The sequence below is a fragment of the Carcharodon carcharias genome, chromosome 6, assembly GCF_017639515.1.
Source record: "Carcharodon carcharias isolate sCarCar2 chromosome 6, sCarCar2.pri, whole genome shotgun sequence".
In the NCBI taxonomy this organism is placed as follows: Eukaryota; Metazoa; Chordata; class Chondrichthyes; order Lamniformes; family Lamnidae; genus Carcharodon; species Carcharodon carcharias.
In genome coordinates this window covers 186,669,023-186,689,230 of record NC_054472.1, presented here as the reverse complement: position 1 = coordinate 186,689,230, position 20,208 = coordinate 186,669,023, and the positions used below count along the sequence as shown (strand labels likewise).

The following is a 20,208-nucleotide window of genomic DNA, read 5'->3' as shown; positions in this document are numbered from 1 at the left end:
CTACCCAGGGTAGACGGCTTCAATGACTCAACCAAAAGGCAGCGCTTCTGACAGCGCAGCGCTCCCTTAACGCTGCACTGAAGCATCTGGCGAGATTTTTGATCTCGAGTCCTGGAATGAGCCCAGAACCTGCTGAATGAGGAGTGAGAGAATGCCGCCAACCAAATGCAGCAGTTGTGTGTTTGCTTTGAGGAAGGCCAAAACTTTGATGGAATTAACAAACGTTTACTCATTAATTCTCAGCAGGTATATTTCGTAAGACAAACATTCCTGCAAGGACAGAGTTTACTGTTCGGGTATTTACAGTATTTGCACACACTTCCTTTTTCTGATACGCACCACTTGCTCTGGCAACCATGGATGACTTTAGCTTGAAAAGCAACAGAATGAGTCCAACTGCACAATATGAAAATATAATTAATTTAATTTCGTAATCACCGCTAGTATTGAAACCAAGTAAAACTTAAGTCAATTCCACGTTTGCGATTATTTTCGAACCGTAAGAAAATTCACCGTGTGTTGCATATTCACAACCAGGACTGTAATTCAAAGCATTGAACCCAATCCAACGGTCACTTTTAGCCCGAGATTGTTCCTCCACAGATCTGGTCCCCAAATCCATGTGTCGGCAGCAGCAAGAAGTTTAGACAACGAGGGCATCCCGATTCTGATAATTTTCTATGGTCCCCCCACCCCCTCCCTCATCCCCCAACACCACCACCCCACCCACTCGCGAATGCGGGTGGGAGGTAACATGGCTCGATTTCCCCTACCCCGGGTATCACCAGGAGGCCACCAGGTTGTCCTGGGGGTAGCAGGGGGCATCATGTCCAGCAGTGGCTTCGACCTTCTACATAATGGCCCCAAAAACCTTGCCTTGTTGGAAGCGTCCGTCCAGCCCAAGGCACTCGACAAAACAAAAGAGGAGCTGCAGTCTTTCCTGCCCCTTTCAGGATTGCCTCTTTGGTCTTCTGGTGCTAGGTTGAACATTCCACCCGCCCCCCTGCTTCAGTCGTCAGTTCTGACCCAAGAACATGGGGTTGCAAGGGGTGGGTGACCCACGCAGGACAGGACTAGCAAACTCCAGACCTCAGCACTGCCATAAATGTGACTGACAACATAAAGTTACACTGTATAATGATGAAACAGTAACAAGCGAATTTTAAAAGTCTATTTCCAGGCTGCACTGGGGCGATTTCCATTAGTACAGGTATAGTGGTTATGTTACTGGATTTTCTCCTCAGGGGCCTGGATTAATGATCCAGAGATCATTAGAAATGATATCACCAAGAGATATGAGCTCAAGTCCCACCACGGCAGCTAGGGAATTTAAATTCTATTCGTTAAATAAATAGTTGTTTGGTGGTACAGAACTTGAGCATTACTGGAAAAAGAGACATTGTTTTTGTCGAAGCAATTAAATAAATCAGAAATAAAGTTAGTCTCAGTAGCTTTGCTCTTCTATCAGAAATGGTGACCATGTCACTAGCAAGTTTTTTGTAAAAACCCATCTGGTTCACTACTGCCCTTCAGGGGAGGAAATCTGCTATCCTTACCTATTCTGGCCCACACGTGACTCCAAGCCCACAGCAATGTGATGTGACTCTTAACTTGCCCCTCTGAAATGGCCCAGCAAGCCACTCAGTTCAAGGGCAATTAGGGATGGGCAACAAATGCTGGCCTTGCCCAGCGACTTCGCAATTCCCCTGAACCAGAGTGCAGCAGAAGGGCCGGGGGGCACATTGAACGGGCAGTTGGGGGAATCGTTTACCCCAAAACCCTTCAGCTGATCCTGGAGAAGTCAAAAAGAGACACATCAGGGCTGTTGGAAGATCCACTTCCTTGTCTGCCCCCCCAACCACCCCGATCCTAATCGGAAAGAGGAGCTATGGACGTTGGCAGTGATGTTGGCAGCTTTTAGAAGTTACCGCTGCTGGCCCTGGACACACCAGAAGCACCCATTTAGAAAGGGCCCCTGTTTCTCGCGAGCTGCATGTGTGAGAGTCCCACATGGGCAGCAGTGAGGGCGTGAGGTATTCCCAAACACATTTGCTCATTCCCCCTTAATTTTCTCCACCTCTTCCTTTTCTCTTCAGAATACACTGATTTTTGCTAGGGTTGGTGGGTGTGAGGGGGGTGGGGAGGGGTGGGGGGGGGGGGGGGGGGGGGGGGGGGGGGGGCGGGTGCGGTGGTGGTGGTGGTGGTGTGGGGGGGACCGGGTTGTGGGGAGGTCTCCATTAATTCATTGAAGTGACTACTCTTTGCACGCAGGCTCCTGATAGTTAGGGCGGGGACACTGCTGTACAGCGCACCACAGCTAGCATCGACCCGTCTTCACACAACACCTGGCACACAGGTAACACCACACAGCAGAGGAAAACCTCCTCTTCCCAAGTTCAGGAATGCCGAGAACGAAATGTAATGTCCCAACTGGGAATTGCTCCACCCGTAGAGGCTGGAGTTATTGAGTTTTTGATCCATGCGGGCTTTAGCGCCACACAGTGTGTTGCATTTATTCAAGAAGTGACTGAGGCAGTTCACCATTTTCTTTTCTATCACCTGTTACACTAAAGTAAAAAAGATAACAAATACATTGAAGATGAACGTCCAAAAGTGATTCCAACTGCATATCAGCATATGAAAATAAGGTCTACATCACAAAATATATTAAGATTTCCTGATAAATTACTTTTCCTAGCCTGATACACATTAAAAATGTGGCTTAGAATAGTTAAACATGAGGTAGTCCAGATAATAGAAGTTATATATCTGTTGCCTTTCCAAAGGGGATATTTGAAGGAGATATTGCTTCACAACAGCAGCAGTTGTTCTCTCATCGGTGGAATGCCTGTCTTTGAAACTAGGGAACTGGAGCTCGAGAGGGGCGCCTATCAGTTTGAGGAAGGAGTTGGCGTCATTCTCCAAATTCTCAAACTTGCCAATAAAGTCGTAATTAATGAGGCAGGGAGAGCAGAGCTTGCTGATTGGCTCCCAGTGAATGTCCATGCCCACTGGCTTCTGCGGGTCCAAGAGGTAGTGAACAAACTCGCTGAAAGTCACCCCTGCTCCTGTGCTCAGGGCCTCGGCACTAGCGTTGGCTCTGTACTTCTTCAAGATTGCCTTGCCAAACACGGGGTGGTAATAGACGTTTGGGTGCTCAAATTTATCCCTGAAGGCGGACACCAGCCTTTCCATCGGGTCCCTCACGAACAACACTTTGGTGAAGGTACTCAGAAACTGGTAGGTCTCCTGAAGGCTGTAGCTGTCCAGCCTGCGAAGGTGCTTGCCGTAGTGCACAAAGTTGTGCGAGATGTTGTGCGGGTTCGAGGCGAGGCCGTTCAGCACCATCAGGACCCGCTTCCAGTTCGAGCACCCGGCTTTGGGCACCTCGCAGTACAGCAGCCTGTGCTTATCCTCCACATAAACACGAGACACGAGCCTTATCAGGGACGTCCTGTGCTTACTGGTGTAATACTTCTTGCAGAAGTTGGCGAGGAATTGCCTCCTCTGCTCTTGGACGTCATCTGTGGCCAGGCTCCGGTTCAGGAGCTGGCCCACCGGCAGGTTAATGACTGGCTCGAACAATTTCTTCAGCAGTAGGTTCCTCATCTTTCTCTGCTGGGATAACTTCTTCCTCAGCGAGACATCACTTCTGTTGAACGCGTACGTCGTGGGCTTCGAAGTAGTCCCATTGCTCAATTCCTTAGCTCGGTAACTCACAGCTTCTGGGGTCTTGAAGCTTTTGCGAAACTTCCCTGGGAACTTAGTTGGCTGGTTCCAGGCCTACAGAGAAAAAAAGACAAGATAAACGTGCGAAGAGTGATTGGAGGAAGCCGCAGCGCAGATAACACAACCAAAACCTCCAACAAACACGTTGCAAAATGGAATTGAATTATTTTAAATCTGTGTCTTTCCATTCTCCATCCCCCTGCCACTGGAAACAATTTCTCCTTACGTACTAAACCCCTCAAACATTTGAAAACTTCAATCAAATCTCCCCTTACCTTCCTCTGCCCTAAAGAGAACTATCCCAGTTTCTCCTGTCTCTCCACATTAACTGAAACCCCCTTGTACCATTCTGGTAAACCTCCTCCACACCCTCTCGAAGGCCTTGACATCCTTCCTACTGTGTAGTGGCCGGGATTAGCTAGTCAGTGTGTTATATAAAAATGCATCTTCATGTGAAATGTTTTTAAATACTTAAACTCTATTCAACGCACCTACTGCTACTTTAAAAGCGCTTGTCGAAATGTGGTTGAGGGGATTTAAGAACATTTCGAATAGGAGCAGGAGTAGGCCATTCGGCCCCTCAAGCCTGCCTTGCCATTCAATAAGATCCCGGTTGATCTGCCGCAGGCCTCAACTCCTCTCTTGTGCCAGTTCCTCATAGCCCTCAACTCCCTGATATTTAAAAATCTACCGGCCTCCTCTTTAACCTCTGCTACATTTGCAGTGTTAACAGTCGAATTTCATGCTCACTTGATATATGAAAACACCTGGAGTTATTATGTAATTACGGACTGTGTCCTTTTGCATTTGCACTGGATTGGCCACACCTGGAAGGCTGTGAACTGCTCTGAGCACTGGGAGAACATATCGGCCTCGGGGGAAGTGTAGTGTAGATTTACCTGAAGGATATCTAAACTCCAGGCATCAGATTACGCAAAGAGGTGACACAAACTTGGGTTGTGTACCCTGGAATTGAGAAGATTAAGGGTTGGTTTATTTAAAGTTTTCAAGATGTTAGGGGGATCAGAGACGGAAGATAGAGGGAAAACAATTCTGCTGTTGGGGGAGTCTAGGACTAGGGGCCAAATCGAGCCAAATCTTACAGGAGTGAAATTAGGAAACACGTCACACAAAGGGTGGTAGAAGGGTGGAAATCTTCTGCAAACGACAGTTGATGCTCAGTCAATTGTTGATGTTGGAACTGAGATTGATAAAAACAAAAAAACTGCGGATGCTGGAAATCCAAAACAAAAACAGAATTACCTGGAAAAACTCAGCAGGTCTGGCAGCATCGGCGGAGAAGAAAAGAGTTGACGTTTCGAGTCCTCATGACCCTTCGACAGAACTTGAGTTCGAGTCCAAGAAAGAGTTGAAATATAAGCTGGTTTAAGGTGTGTGGGGGGGGGTGCGAAGAGAGAGAGAAAGAGAGAATTGGAGGGGGTTGGTGTGGTTGTAGGGACAAACAAGCAGTGATAGAAGCAGATCATCAAAAGATGAGATTGATAGATTACTATCGTTGGAAAGAGATTCACGTTGCCAAAGTTTTTCTTGCACTCATCAGGACAAGCATTTTGAAATTTGGTACTCTTGCATTTGTCCTGAAGAGTACAAGATGAAAAGGTTCGGTAATGTGGGTCTCCCTTTGCAGTAATATTCAGGTTCTGTGCTATCTTGCGGCTGTTTGACAGGCTTTTGTTAACTAATGGTATTAAGGGACCTACAGCAAAAGTGGGTTTAGGAAGTTAGGTCACAGATCATCCATGATCTCATTGAATGGTGGAACAGGCTCTAGGGGCTAAATGGCCAGTTCCTTTAAGTTTTGGAAAGGATAATTCAAGGTTTATAACGCAAAGGGTGAAATAGCTGTGGGTGCAACATAAAGTGATGAATTAAGAGCATCACACAATAGGAGACAAGGGCACAATATTAAAGCATTTCCCAATGTAGGGTCTTTTCCAGGACTGAGCTGTTAACACTCAATACTGACAGTACATTCTGCGCCTTCAGGAATGCTCTGGAATCTCCAGGAATTAAAGACTGATCTCCAGGATATTGCCTAAAGCATCACACAGGGAATGAAATATTGTGATTTTAAAAATATTTATTTGAACACTTTTGTTTATGAATTTTAAAATCCATTGGACTGGAGAGTGCTGTTTGACTGACAGTGAAAAATCACAAGATCGCAGAATGGTTACAGTACCATTCGGTCCATTGTGTCGATGCTGGCCCTTGAAGGAGCAATTCACTTAGTGCCACTTCTCCACCTTTTCTCCATAGCTGCACATTCTACTTTTTCAGATAATAATCCAATTCCCTTTTGAATGCCTAGATTGAACCTGCCTCCACCACACTCACAGACAGTGCATTCCAGACCTGAACCACTCTCTTCACATACAGTATAAATTGTTGTCTTCCCTCTATGTTGGTATTCTTGTGAAGTGTCCTGAAGAGTGAAAGAGAAAAGCTTCAACATGTCTCTTTTTTCAGCAATTAACACTCACTGCGTGAAAAGGTTTTTCTCATGTTGCCATTGCTTCTTTTGCCAATTATCATAAATCTGTGCCCTCTAAGTCTTGATCCTTCCACCAATGGAGACAGTTCCTCCTTAGATACTCTCTCCATCCCCTCATGATTTTGAACACCTCTATCAAGCCTCCTATCAATGTTGTCTTCTCCAAGGAAAACAGTCCCAACTTCCTCAATCTATCCACGTAACTGAAGTTCCTCATCCCTGGAACCTTTCCCATGAATCAATTTTTACAATGGATAGTGATGAAATGCTTTTTGACTGACTTCAAAGGTGGGGCACGTGTGACGATGGGCATGTTGGGTGACCATTGGTGGGAAAGTGGGGGCAACGCAGTCACTGGCAAGAGGCCATTTCATGAAACCTCCAGGATTATCGCCAACTGTGCGAGAGTCCTCATCTCTTTAAGTTCCAAACTGAAACAAGCTAAGTCAACAAGAGTGAATTTCTAAAACAAGGGCCCAAACACTCATTTCAAGTGAAGCAACATTTCACCTGTACTTCCCTCAACTTTGTCTACTGCATTCGTTTCTCCCAATGAGGTTTCCTTTACACTGGAGAGACCAAACGCAGACTGGGTGGCCGCTTTACAGAACACCTTCGGTCTGTCCGCAAGCACGACCCAGACCTCCCTGTTGCTTGCCGTTTCAACACTCTACTCTGCTCTCATGCCCACATGTCCGTCCTTGGCCTGCTGCATTGTTCCAGTGAAGCTCAACGCAAACTGGAGGAACAGCACCTCATCTTCCGACTAGGCACTTTACAGCCTTCTGGACTGAATATTGAATTCAACAACTTTAGATCATGAACTCTCTCCTCCATCCCCACCCCCTTTCCATTTCTTCCCCCTCCTTTTTGTTTTTTCCAATAATTTATATAGATTTTACTTTTCCAACCTATTTTCATTATTTTTAAATGTATTTCCTTCCATTGTTTTATCTCTACCTTTTAGCCTTTTTCGAATCCTTCACCCCACCCCCACTAGGGCTATCTGTACCTTGCTTGTCCTGCTTTCTACCCTTAATTAGCACATTCCTTTAGATAATATCACCACCTTCAACACCTCTTTGTCATTTTGTCTGTGACATCTTTTGGTTATCTCCACCCATCACTGGCCCTCTATCCAGCTCTTCTTGTCCCACCCCACCCCCCTTAAACCAGCTTATAATTCACCCCTTTTCTATTTTTCCTTAGTTCTGTTGAAGAGTCATGCGGACTCGAAATGTTAATAGTGTTTCTCTCCGCAGATGCTGCCAGACCTGCTGAGTTTTTCCAGGTATTTTTGTTTTTGTTTTGAATTTCTAATAGTGTTGCATTCAAAGGTATGACAAAAAAAAACTCAAAGTGAAGATGTAGCAGGTAATTGTCATGGAAATGGTGAGGGTTGGTTTTGAATATGAACTACTGTCAGATTGCATGCCTATTCTTCATAATTCCTGTACACTATATCAAGGAACACAACCATTAGGTTCAATTCAAAAACTGAATTACCTGGAAAAACTCAGCAGGTCTGGCAGCATCGGCGGAGAAGAAAAGAGTTGACGTTTCGAGTCCTCATGACCCTTCGACAGGTTCTGTCGAAGGGTCATGAGGACTCGAAACGTCAACTCTTTTCTTCCCCGCCGATGCTGCCAGACCTGCTGAGTTTTTCCAGGTAATTCTGTTTTTGTTTTGGATTTCCAGCATCCGCAGTTTTTTTGTTTTTATTAGGTTCAATTACCTTGTTACTTTGTTCCTGTTGAATCTTGTATCTCAGCACTAAAATTAAAGGAGAGCATAAAATAAGGGTTAATTGTCATAGAAATAAATTCTTCAGAAACAGAAATGCATCCACCAATTTGAAATAAACATTGTAACTTGGATTTTGCAATTGGAATAACAGTGAGGCTATCAACGCTTATTGTTATTAAAGAGTAAATCACAAAAGCATCATCCAGAGTCTGCACATGACTTGTTAAATGCGTAAACTAGGAGGTTGCTGCTGAGTTTCCCTTCTCTTCCACAAGCTTCATTACAATGGTACCTCTCTAATAGACTCAGCATTCAAACACAAGAAAGGCTTGAGGTTGTTGTAGGTATCTATTAGACAGCCACTAAACATGCCAGAAAATGTTAGAGTCTGTCCATTCACGTGTAGGTGAATTTTAATTGCCAACCAACCTCTCTGGCTCTGAAAACTTAATTTTACAAGTGTGCAGTCTCATTCCTTCCAATTTTAATTCATGTTGGAGATTTCAAAAACGTTTTTAAAAATTCATTTTGTCACCTCTTTTGTCTCACTTATAATCTCACCTTTCTCGCTCGTTATTTCAACTTTCCATGCCCGATTTTACATTGAATTAAATATTCTATCTTACGTTATCTGGCATTAGGAGTGGTCAATAAAGGCTGCCCTTTCCAGCAACTCCTGCATCTCAAGGAGCAAACAACAGACCCTGCGTGCCTCAGTGAAGAATGTTCAATCACACCACGAGTTCCCTGTAGAGGGCGGTACACTGAAATAGTTCCCTAATTACTGTATGTTGCCATATAAAAGCTGACGAAGGGCAGCTGTAAGAGTAATGAATGGTGAGGGCCGTTTGTTCAAAGGTGACTGCAAGACCTGGGTCATTATTTTTCCTACAATGAAATTATTGGTTGGGCTGGGGAGATGGCGGTGCAACAGCCTAATAATCCAGAGGTCCAGATTAATGTTCTGGGGGCACAGGTTCAAATCCCAATATAAATGGTGGCATTTAAATTCAACTATTAAAATCTGGGATATAAAGCTAATCTCAGTAATGGTAACCATGACAACTATCATTGGTTGTTGTAAAAACCCATCTGGTTCATTTAGTGGGTGGGGGGAGGGGGGGGCAGGTAAAGCAGGATAGAAGGTCAGAGATAGATGGGAGCTGAGGAGAGTTTGACAAAAATGTCATAAACACGAGACAAAGGGGGTGTTAATGGTAGTCGTGAAGACTAAAGCAGGTGCTGATGGTGGGGTGAAGGTAAGACAGCAGAATGTGTTAATAGCAGAACAAGGATCAGCATTCTGTGAAAGAACAACATAGGCCAAGTGACAGATGGTCTTTTTTGGGGGTGGGGGTGGAAGGTGGGGGTTGGGGGGAGTTGTGGCTGGGGGAGAAAGGATAGAAAGAGGGATATGGCCAGAACATTAGCCTCGGCCTCTGGATTACTGCTCCAGTGATATTACTGCTATGCCAAACTAAAAAGGAAGGATATACCAGATTCTTTAAATGACAAAAGGCTTCAAAGAAACTTCTATTTGAGGGAAGAGTCCAAAACTGAGGCTCATAAATAAAAAAGGTGGTATGAGCCAGTCACTACAGGAAATACAGCTGGAGAAATGTAAAGTGAGAATGTGGTACTCACTACCACATGCTGAGGTAGTTGAGGCAAATAGAATAGTTTAAGGGCAAGCTGAATAAACACACAAAGAAGGAAGGAATAGGAAGGTAACTTTGAGATTCAGTAGGGTAGGAGTAGGCTCTTGTGGAGCATAAACACCAGTGTAGACCATCTGAGGCATCTACCTGAGAGGCTGAGGTTAAACCTCTCATCCAAAAGATGGCACCTCTGACAGCGCGGCACTCCCTCAGTACTGACCCTCCGACAGTGCAGCGCTCCCTCAGTACTGACACTCCGACAGCGCAGCACTCCCTCAGCACTGACCCTCCGACAGTGCAGCACTCCCTCAGTACTGACCCTCCGACAGTGCAGCACTCCCTCAGTATTGACCCTCTGACAGTGCAGCGCTCCCTCAGTACTGACCCTCCGACAATGCAGCACTGCCTCAGTACTGACCCTCTGACAGTGCAGCACTCCCTCAGTATTGACCCTCTGACAGTGCAGCACTCCCTCAGTACTGACCCTCCAATAGTGCAGGGCTCCCTCAGTATTGACCCTCTGACAGTGCAGCACTCCCTCAGTACTGACCCTCCGATATGTCACCACTCCATCAGTACTGACCTTGTGACAATGCAGCACTCCCTCAGTATTGACCCTCCGATAGTGCAGCACTCCCTCAGTACTGACTGTCCGACAGTGCAGTAATCCCTCAATGCTCACCTTCCGACAGTGCAGCACTCCCTCGGTACTGACCCTCCAACAGTACAGCATTCTCTCATTACTGACCCCCTGACAGTGCAGTGCTCATTTAGTCCTGACCCTCTGACAGTGCAGTGCTTTCTCAGTACTGACCTTCCAATTATGCAGCACACTCTCTGTAATGACTCTCTGACAGTGCAGCACTCCCTCATTACTGACTCCCCGACAGTGCAGTGTTGCCTTAGTTCTGACCCTCTGACAGTGCAGTGCTTTCTAAGTACTGACCTTCCAATTATGCAGCTCTGCCTATGACAATACAGCACTCCCCGAGTGCTGGGATGCTAGCTAGATTTCACGGTCAAGTCTGCAGAGTGAGACTCAAACTCATGACCTTCTGACTGCTGTGACCACTGAGCCAAGACTACATAATACTGCGATAAAAGCAAAACACTGTGAATGTTGGAAATCTGAAATAAAAACAGAAAATGCTGGAAAATCTCAGCAGGTCTGGCAACAACTGTGGAGAGAGAAACAGAGTTAACATTTCAAGGCTGTATGACTCCTCAAGAGTCATATTGGGTTCGAAACATTAACTCAGTTCTTCTCTCCACAGATGCTGCCAGACCTGCTGAGATTTTCCAGCATTTTCTGTTTTTAGTACATAATACTGCCACTGTCAGCAGTCTGAATACAGAGACACCAATTAGTTGGGACAAAGAGACGTTTACAAAGCGGAACACTGGTTAAAAGATTCCCACAACAAAGGAACCAGCTATAATTATCCTGACAGCAAAACGATAGTGAGCAAAGCTCGGAAGGTGAATGAAGAATTTGATGACAGGACAATCAGCCGATGAAGCAAAGCCCTCAATCCACCAATCAGGGGGCCTATTTACGTTGGTCAGGAAAACAACGATCCAAATGCGACAGCTGCTCTCAAACAGAGCTCTTTAACAACTAACCGGCAGGTCAAAACTGGCTGATGTACAAAAGCACCAACAATACTGAAAACCAGGAAGAGAATTCATGTCCGATACTTGGATTGTGGGATCACTGCTGGCGTGCTTAAACGTCTGAGGTAGCTGGTGCTCCAGGATTAACAGCATTGATTTTAACATGCGTTGCCTGGCGTTAATAAGCAACACCTGCCCCTTTACTTCCTCCCTCCTCACTGTCCAAGGACTCAAAGACTCCTTTCAGGTCAAGCAGTGCTTTTACCTGCACCTCCTTCAGTTTGGTCTACTTTATTCGCTGCTCACAATGAGGCCTCCTCTACATTGGGAAGACTAAATGTAGATGATCACCCTCTCCCAGTCTGGGTGGCATAGTGGTATCGTCACTGGACAAGTATTCCAGAGACCCAGGGGTAACGCCCTGGGGACCCAGGTTCAAATCCCACCATGGCAGATGGTGAGATTTGAATTCAATAAAATTAAAAATCTGATGATGACCATGAAACCATTGCTGATTGTCATAAAAACCCATCTGGTTCACTAATGTCCGTTTGGGAAGGAAATCTGCTGTCCTTACCTGGTCTGGCCTACATGTGACCCCAGATCCACAGCAATAGCCTTGACTCTTAAATGCCCTTGTTCAGAAGGCAATTACAGATGGCCAATAAATGCTGGCCTGGTGATACCCACACCCCATAAATGAATAAAAAATCCTTCCTGTCGCTTGCCATTTCAACTCACCACCCTGCTGTCATGCCCACATGTCCATCCTTGGCCTGCTGCAATGTTCCAGTGAAGCTCAAGGCAAACTGGAGGAACAGCACCTCATCTTCCGACCAGGCACTTTACAGCCTTCCGGACTGAATATTGAGTTCAACAACTTTAGATCATGAACTCTCCCCTCCACCTTGACCCCATTTTACCCCCTGCAACCCACCCCCCCCACCCCCCCCCCCCCCCCCCACCCCCACCCCCCCCAACCCACAGGGCCATCTGTCACGTGTTCTTACGTTTTGCTTTCACAGAGACGCAGACCCTTGTTCTGCTATTGACACATTCTGCTATCTTACCTTTATGCTTACTATCAGCACCTTCTTTAGTCTTTAGCACTGGCATTAAAACTCCCTTTGTCTGGCATCGTTGCCAATCTCTCCTGAGCTCCCACCTGCCCCCGATCTTCTAATTTATACCACCTGCTCCAACGCCTCTTAAACAGTATAAAACCCATCACGTTTCTACCTCTCTTCAGCTCTGACTCGAAACGTTGACTCTGTTTCTCTCTCCACAGTCCGGCTGAATTTTTCCAGCCCTTTCTGTTTTTGTTGCAGGGGTTGGATTTTTAGGTTCGGTGGGCGCACATGATCGGCAGGCCTGGGAGCAGCTGGAGAGTGGACCCCCAGCCTTGATCGGCAACCCCCACCCCCCCCCCCACTCCCCGACTGCAATTTCGAAACGCACTTTGAAACGCTCGGCGCTGCCAGGAACGGGGGTGGGGGGAGGTTGGGGGGATGGTGGGCGCTGACATAGGCGCGGACATGGGCGAGCACGCAGGATGAAAGCTCCCTGAAGGCAGAGAGCTGCCTCGGGGAGCCGAAAGATTTAAAAGCGACCGAAGAAAGATTTTAAAATCCGGTAAGAAAGGTCCACGGGTCAGAATCAGTCCCCCGAACACACGGGCGGGTGAAAGTTCTGTCCGAACGTTTTTTTTTTAATTTTAAATTGAATAACGGGGACCTCATCCCGGCCCTGGGATGAGGTTTCATCAAAAGTCCGCCTGGCAGGTTCGCCCCGTCCGACAGCTGCAAGGCCGGAGGGACATCGAAAAATCGGAGCCCATGGGGACTTTAATGGGCTTAACTGCACCCCCACCACACCACCCCCCCCAAATTGTCGGCGGGCCCACTCCCGACTTTCACACACGTGATGCCAGGAAGCGGTCTATCGCACAAAGGCTGGTGGAAATCTGGAACTCTCCCCCCTCCCAAAAAAGCTGTTAAGACTAAGCGGTCAATTAACAACTTTTGCTGTTTGTATGAGCTTTTGTCTGTGAACAAATTCACTGCTCTGTTTCCGACATTACAACAGTGACAATGCCTCACAGGGCTGCGCAGTGCTTTGGGACACCCTGAGATCATGATGTAAGTGCAAGTGTTTCTTCCCACTCACGATCCAGACTCTCCCCTTCACCCCCACCACCCCCCCCCACCCCCCGCCCCTCCGCCGACCCTCCCAAAGTCTGTCTCTCTCTCTCTCTCTCTCTCTCTCTCTCTTCACTAGGAACATTGATTGAGCAGGAGGCCATTCAGCCCCTCGAGCCTGGTCCATTATTCCGCTACATCATGGCTGATTTATATCTTAACTCCACCTACCCCTGAATGGCCATCGCTCAAATTTTAAGGCCCAGCCCCCTTGGTCCGGACTCCCCTCATCAGGGGAAGTGGTTTTTCACTTTCTACCCTATCAAATCCTTTCACCAATTCCATTCCCTCAAAAGGCTGTGTGATATGATGAACACAATTAATATTTCCACGGCAAAACTGATGAGATTAGATTCAAGAGATGAATCGGGTGCCCAGGCTGCTTCACCTGCTTCTAATTACACACTCACACACTTAAACACACGCTCAAATACACTCACACTTATGCACACACACTTACACACACACACTCACACACATGTGCACACACACACACACACACACACACACACAGGCACGCAACTTGCGCGCACACACATGCACACACTTGCACACAGATACGTGCACACACTCGCACTCACACACAATCGCACACGCACATTCGCGCACATACACACACGCACGCACGCACACACTCTTGCACACACATACGCGCACACACACACAATCGCACACCCACATTCGTGCGCATATACACACACTTACACACTTGTACACACATACGCGCACACACTCACACACACACACACAATAGCACACGCACATTCGCGTGCGCACACACACGCACACACTTGCACACACACACACGCACTCACACACACACACAATTGCACACACACACACACTTGCACACACACTCACACACAATCGCACCCACACATGCACACACACACACACTCACACACAATCGCACACACACACTTACACACACACACACTCACACACAATCGCACACACACACACACACACACAATCGCACACACACACTTGCACACACACACACACACACTTGCACACTCACACACATTCGCACACACAAACACTTGCACACACACACACACACTTGCACACTCACACTCATACACAATCGCACACACACACACACTTGCACACACACACACACACACACACACACACTTGCACACACACACACACACTTGCACACTCACACTCACACACATTCGCACACACACACACACACACACTTGCACACACACACACACACACACACACACTTGCACACACACACACACACACACACACTTGCACACACACACACACACACACACACACACACACTTGCACACACACACACACACACACAATCGTACACACACACACACTTGCACACACACACACACTTGCACACTCACACACAATCGCACACACACTTGCGCGTGTACACGCACACACACACAAACACAGTAGAAGAAAAGCGAAATACCTTGAATGCTGGAAATCTGAAATAAAAATGAAAAATGCTGGAAAATTAAAGGCCACCTGAAGGCCTGACTCGGCTGCTGCTGGTATTCATCTCGGGGTGGGAGGGGACATGCCAAACCTGGAGCCTGAGCAGCTAAACCACGGGGAGCTGCTGGCGGGCTTCCGGTCTGGGGCACGAGTGGCAGGGTCCTCGCTCAAAGGCACTCAGCGTCTGGTGGAGGAAGCCGGCATTGGGAAGGAGGGGGTCTTGCCGAGAGTCATCCCACTGCTGCCGAACCCTCTCTCCCCCGCTGCCCAGCAGCACCACCCCCCACCCACCCCCCCCCCCCCCACCCCGTGACTCACCTGTAGCTTCTGCTTCTGCTTCGGTTAACTGGCATCACAGGCTAACATTTTTGTATTCCGCTCACATTTACGTGGTTAGCGCTGGCCAAACCACACGTGACCTGCTGACATGGCAGTCCTGGCCAATGGAAAACTTATAAATGGAAATAGCCTGGGGGCTGTGACCATGTCCTTTTGCAGCTTGTTCCATTGGGGAATTCTCCTGGGGAAGAACGATATATTTCTTGAAAACAAATGGCGTTTGTAGTTTATGTGGATGGCTACCTTGTGGCCTGGGCTCTCCTCGACAATCCTGGGCCCAGCTGGGTGCATTACCGGCGGTTGCACCCACCCTCCCCACCCCCACCCCCTACCCCCTCATGGTGTTGCTGAGCAATGCACAGCTGCTGGCCTCTGATTGGCTGGCAGCTCTTGGAGGCCGGATTTTCCCACCCCGGGGGTCCTTGATCGCTGGTAAGGCTTCCCACTGGTGGTGAGACTCCCGTCGCCTCCGTCGAGTACCGCCCGATGGGCCGAATAGCCTCCTTCTGTGCTGCATCATTCTACGACCCAGTCAGTACTTTTCTGATGTAGCCTATTCTTATTTTTGATGTGGTAAACGAGCTCTGTAAAAACGCAAGTTGTTACCTATTCCATTCACCTGCGAGAGCTGGTTCTCCAGTCTGTGGCCTGATGTAGAATTCACCCTCTTTGCTACATTAACTGACTGAAATACCCATCCACAGGCATCACGGATGAACCTTTCTGATGGATAGCTTCTTAAGAAAATAAATTCACTTCATATAGTGGGTCACATAATCCAGAAGAGAATTTGACATTTAATAGGCTGTCGAGTTACCCTGCGGCACTGAAGGGTCACTGAGTTGTGCCCAGATATCCAGGTACTGATTTGTCGATATTCTAATTCAGATTTTCCCTGCGTTCTCAGGTTGATGTCTACCTGTTTCAGTTATACACTTAGCATTGTGATCTCACCAACTAATAAAACCTTGCTTCCTTCAATCTTTCTAGTTGAGTGTTCTCATGTTAATCAGAAGTCCCAAGAAGAGCATCGGCAATTACGTGTAGGCAACCCGTTCCTAGTTTTGAGCGTTGTTTTCAAATCCCTCCATGGACTCGCTGCACCCACCACCCCTCCCTATCTCCGTAATCTCCTCCAGCCCCACTACCCTCTGAGGTCTCTGTGCTCCTCCAATTCTGGCCTTCATCATACCCCCAATTTTAATGGCGGCTGTGTCTTTCAGATGCCTGGATCCCAAGCTCTGGAAATCCTACCCCTACCCCCCCACCCCCCCCCCCCACCCCCACCCAAATCCTGCCCCCCCCCCCCCCCACCCCCCCCCCCCCCCCCCCCCCCCCCCCCCACCACACCTCTCTGCCTCTCTAACTCTCTTTCCTCCTTTTAAGATGCTCCTTAAGATCTACCATTTGGACCAAGCATTTGCTCATCTGCCCAAATATCTCCCAAGGTGGCTCGATGTCAGACGTTTTTTGATAACGCTCCTGTGATTGGGATTTTTTACTGTGATAAATATGCCTTGTAAACACAAGCTGGGTGTTGTTGTGCTCTTGCACAGAATTACACAGATTTTACAGCACAGATGCAGGCCATTCAGCCCAACCAGTCCAGGCTGGTGAAAGACCTGACACAGGCACGATAGGCCATATTGACCTCATTCTGTGAGATATCATCTATGATTCTAAATAGGCGCTTTCCTCCTCTCCACATTCTCAGTGTACTAAAACCATTTCTAATTTGCAGTAACTCGAGACGTAATATACCTTTAAGACAAGTATTGGAATGTAAGGTCACATGATCTTATTGACCAATAGCAGAGTAGTGCGGTCTACCTCTATTCTATGTGACAGAGTCTTGGGTTAGTCACTGAGGAGTGAAGACAGAGTTTTTGTGTTGTGAACATATTAGTGTAGTTGTACAGTTAGATTGTAAATAAACAGCATGTGTCTATTCTAACAACGATCTCCGGATGTTCTCTGTCTCTGTACCGACTCGGTCACCCCGAACAAAGTGTGTAACCCGGATCCTTTAGCCCCAACAAACCAAGGGCGCTGGATCCAACAAACTAGCGACGAGAAAAAAAAGCGCGAAAAATCACGTAAGGAATGAGGCAAAAAGTGAGAGAGAAAAACGAAGGAAACCAGAAGACTCAGGTCGTACCTCGCACGGCGGTTGTAAGTTCAAGACAATTTCCTTCTGAGCGTCGAACTAATTCCCTAAGGGATCCTGCAATTTGGAAGAATGGAGCCATTTGATCCAACCTCGGGCGACTGGTCTCACTATGTTGAACGCCTCGCGTTCTTCTTCCAGGCGAACGACATTGTGGGGGAAGGAGAAGAGGCGTGCGATCCTCCTGTCCAAGTTTAGGAGTAAGGCATTTGGAATAATCCAGAACCTCAGTGCCCCAGACTCGAAAGGTTTCGATGATTTAGTGAGCCTGGTGAAGGATCATCACCAGCCCAAGCTGATCAGTGACCATACAAGGATTTAAATTCAACTCAAGAATCAGAACTGCAGGGGAGGCAGTTGCTTCTTACGTAGCGAGTCTGAAGCAATTAACTGAACGCTGCGAGTTCGGGACTTCAATCAACGATAAGCTTAGCGATTGGCTGGTGCGTGGTGTAAGCGAAAGTGCGATCCAGACGAGATTGTTGGCAGGAACAAATCGTGAATTTCTGAAGGCGTTGGAAATCAGTCTGGCAATGGAAGGTGCAGTGCGAGACTCAGAAGCCATTCTAGGAGCGCAAAATGGTGCCGTCCTCCATGTTGGAGCGCGGAGCCTCAACCAAAAAGAGCGCAAAAGCGCAGAGCTTTGTTCTGAAGCGGGAAGCAGCCACATCGAACGGACAAATTAAAAAGGAGATTTCGGCAGCAAAAGCACGGCGTCATGCCAACAGAGATGGAAGTAGACAGCCCCGTGGTGAAACACCATTTTAAAAGATTGAACGTTGCTCCTGCCATCGATTTGGAACACCTCAAGAGAAATTGTAAAGATAGAATCAGGCAGACTGTCGGGCAAAGGCAAAAACCCAGTGAGATAAACAGTGTTGAAAATCCTGAAGCAATAGATGCTGATATGTATTCGCTGTATACGTTAAAGGTAGGAAGAATGGAGCCTATCTATGTAACCATGAGTGTGAATAAGAAGGGAGGTGGACACTGGTGCAGCTACTACAGTGACCAGACAGCACACTTTTCAATACTTGAATCAGGGAGAACATACGTTGAATTTAGAAGTAACTGTTGAACAATTAAAGACTTATACAGGAGAAAGCATAGAAGTCAAGGGCGTATGTAAAGTCTCAGTAAACTATAAAGGTCAAACAGTGAGCTTACCCTTGATAGTAGTAGCAGGCAAGGAGCCTAGTCTCCTTGGATGAAACTTGCTGAAAGAACTTAAAATGGAATGGAGGGAAATCTTCCAACTAAAAGAACTAATGGATTTTCACGGTTATTACAGAATTATGCCTCAGTTTTCAAGGAAGATCTTGGAAAAATTGAAGGGCTACAGCATTGCCTGAGGCAACGCCAAAATTCACGAAGGCAAGACCGGTACCTTATGCAATGAGGGATAAGGTAAAGGCCGAACTGGACAGATTAGAAAAATTGGGAGTGATACAACCAGTACAATCTTCAGAATGGGCAGCTCCAATGGTACCTGTTCTCCAACCTGACCAAAGCATTAGAATATGTGGGGACTATAAATTAATAAAGTGGCAAAATTGGATAGACATCCCATACCTAAAATTAAAGATTTATACACTAAACTGACAGGTGAAAAGGCCAAAAGAAGTTGGATATGAGTCACGCCTGCCAGCAATAGGAATTAGAGCAGAATTATAACAGGCAAGGCAGATGAATTTAGAGCTTGGATTAGTACTTGGGACTATGATGTCATTGCTATTACAGAGACTTGGTTGAAGGATGGACGGGATTGGCAGATAAACGTTCCAGGATTTAGATGTTTCAGGCAGGATAGAGAGGGATGTAGAAGAGGTGGGGGAGTTGCACTGCTGGTTAAGGGGAATATCACAGCTGTACGACAGGAGGACACCTCAGTGAGCTCATGCAGCGAGGCAATATGGGTAGAGCTCCGGAATAGGAAGGGTGCAGTCACAATATTGGGGGTTTACTGTAGGCCACCATGGATATCAGTAAGGCCTTTGACAAAGTCTCTCATGGCAGACTGGTACAGAAGGTAAAGTCACACGGGATCAGAGGTGAGCTGGCAAGATGGATACAGAATTGGCTTGGTCATAGAACTCAGAGGGTAGCAGTGGAAGGGTGCTTTTCTGAATGGAGAGCTGTGACTAGTGGAGTTCTGCAGGGATCAGTGCTGGGACCTTTGCTGTTTGTAGTATACATAAATGATTTGGAGGAAAATGTAACTGGGCTAATTATAAGTTTGCAGACGACACAAAGGTTGGAGGAGTTGCAGATTGTGAAGAGGATTGTCAAAGGATATAACAGGATATAGATAGGTTGGAGACTTGGGCGGAGAAATGGCAGATGGAGCTTAATCCAGACAAATGCGAGGTGATGCATTTTGGAAGGTCTAATACAGGCAGGAATTATACAGTAAATGGCAGAACACTTAAGTGCATCGACGGGCAGAGGGATCTGAGTGTACAGGCCCGCAGGTCACTGAAAGTGGCAACGCAGGTGGATAAGGTAGTCAGGAAGGCATATGGCATGCTTGCCTTCGTTGGCAGAGGTATTGAGTATAAAAGCTGGGAAGTCATGCTGCAGCTGTATAAAACCTTGGTTAGGCCACACTTGGAATATTGCGTGCAATTCTGGTCACCACATTACCAGAAAGATATGGAGGCATTGTAGAGGGTGCAGAGGAGGTTTACCAGGATCCTGCCTGGTCTGGAGGTTATTAGCTATGAGGAAAGGTTGGAGAAACTTGGATTGTTCTCACTAGAGCGACGGAGATTG

At 47.0% G+C, this 20,208-nt stretch overlaps 1 protein-coding gene across 2 annotated transcripts in view; it reads right to left on the bottom strand.

Annotated features, from left to right (window-relative positions):
- Positions 1 to 2,543: 2,543 nt before the first annotated feature.
- The window catches only part of LOC121279187 (carbohydrate sulfotransferase 9-like), a 124,003-nt gene continuing 106,338 nt past the window's right edge, over positions 2,544 to 20,208 (bottom strand). For both annotated transcript variants that reach the window (XM_041190189.1, XM_041190190.1), the window contains 2 exons: positions 7,980 to 8,017; positions 2,544 to 3,783 (listed from right to left, as the gene is read on the bottom strand). In XM_041190189.1, coding sequence (XP_041046123.1) covers positions 2,710 to 3,783; positions 7,980 to 8,017 — 1,112 coding nt within the window. In that variant the 3' untranslated portion in view covers positions 2,544 to 2,709. The remainder of the gene's footprint in view (positions 3,784 to 7,979; positions 8,018 to 20,208) is intronic.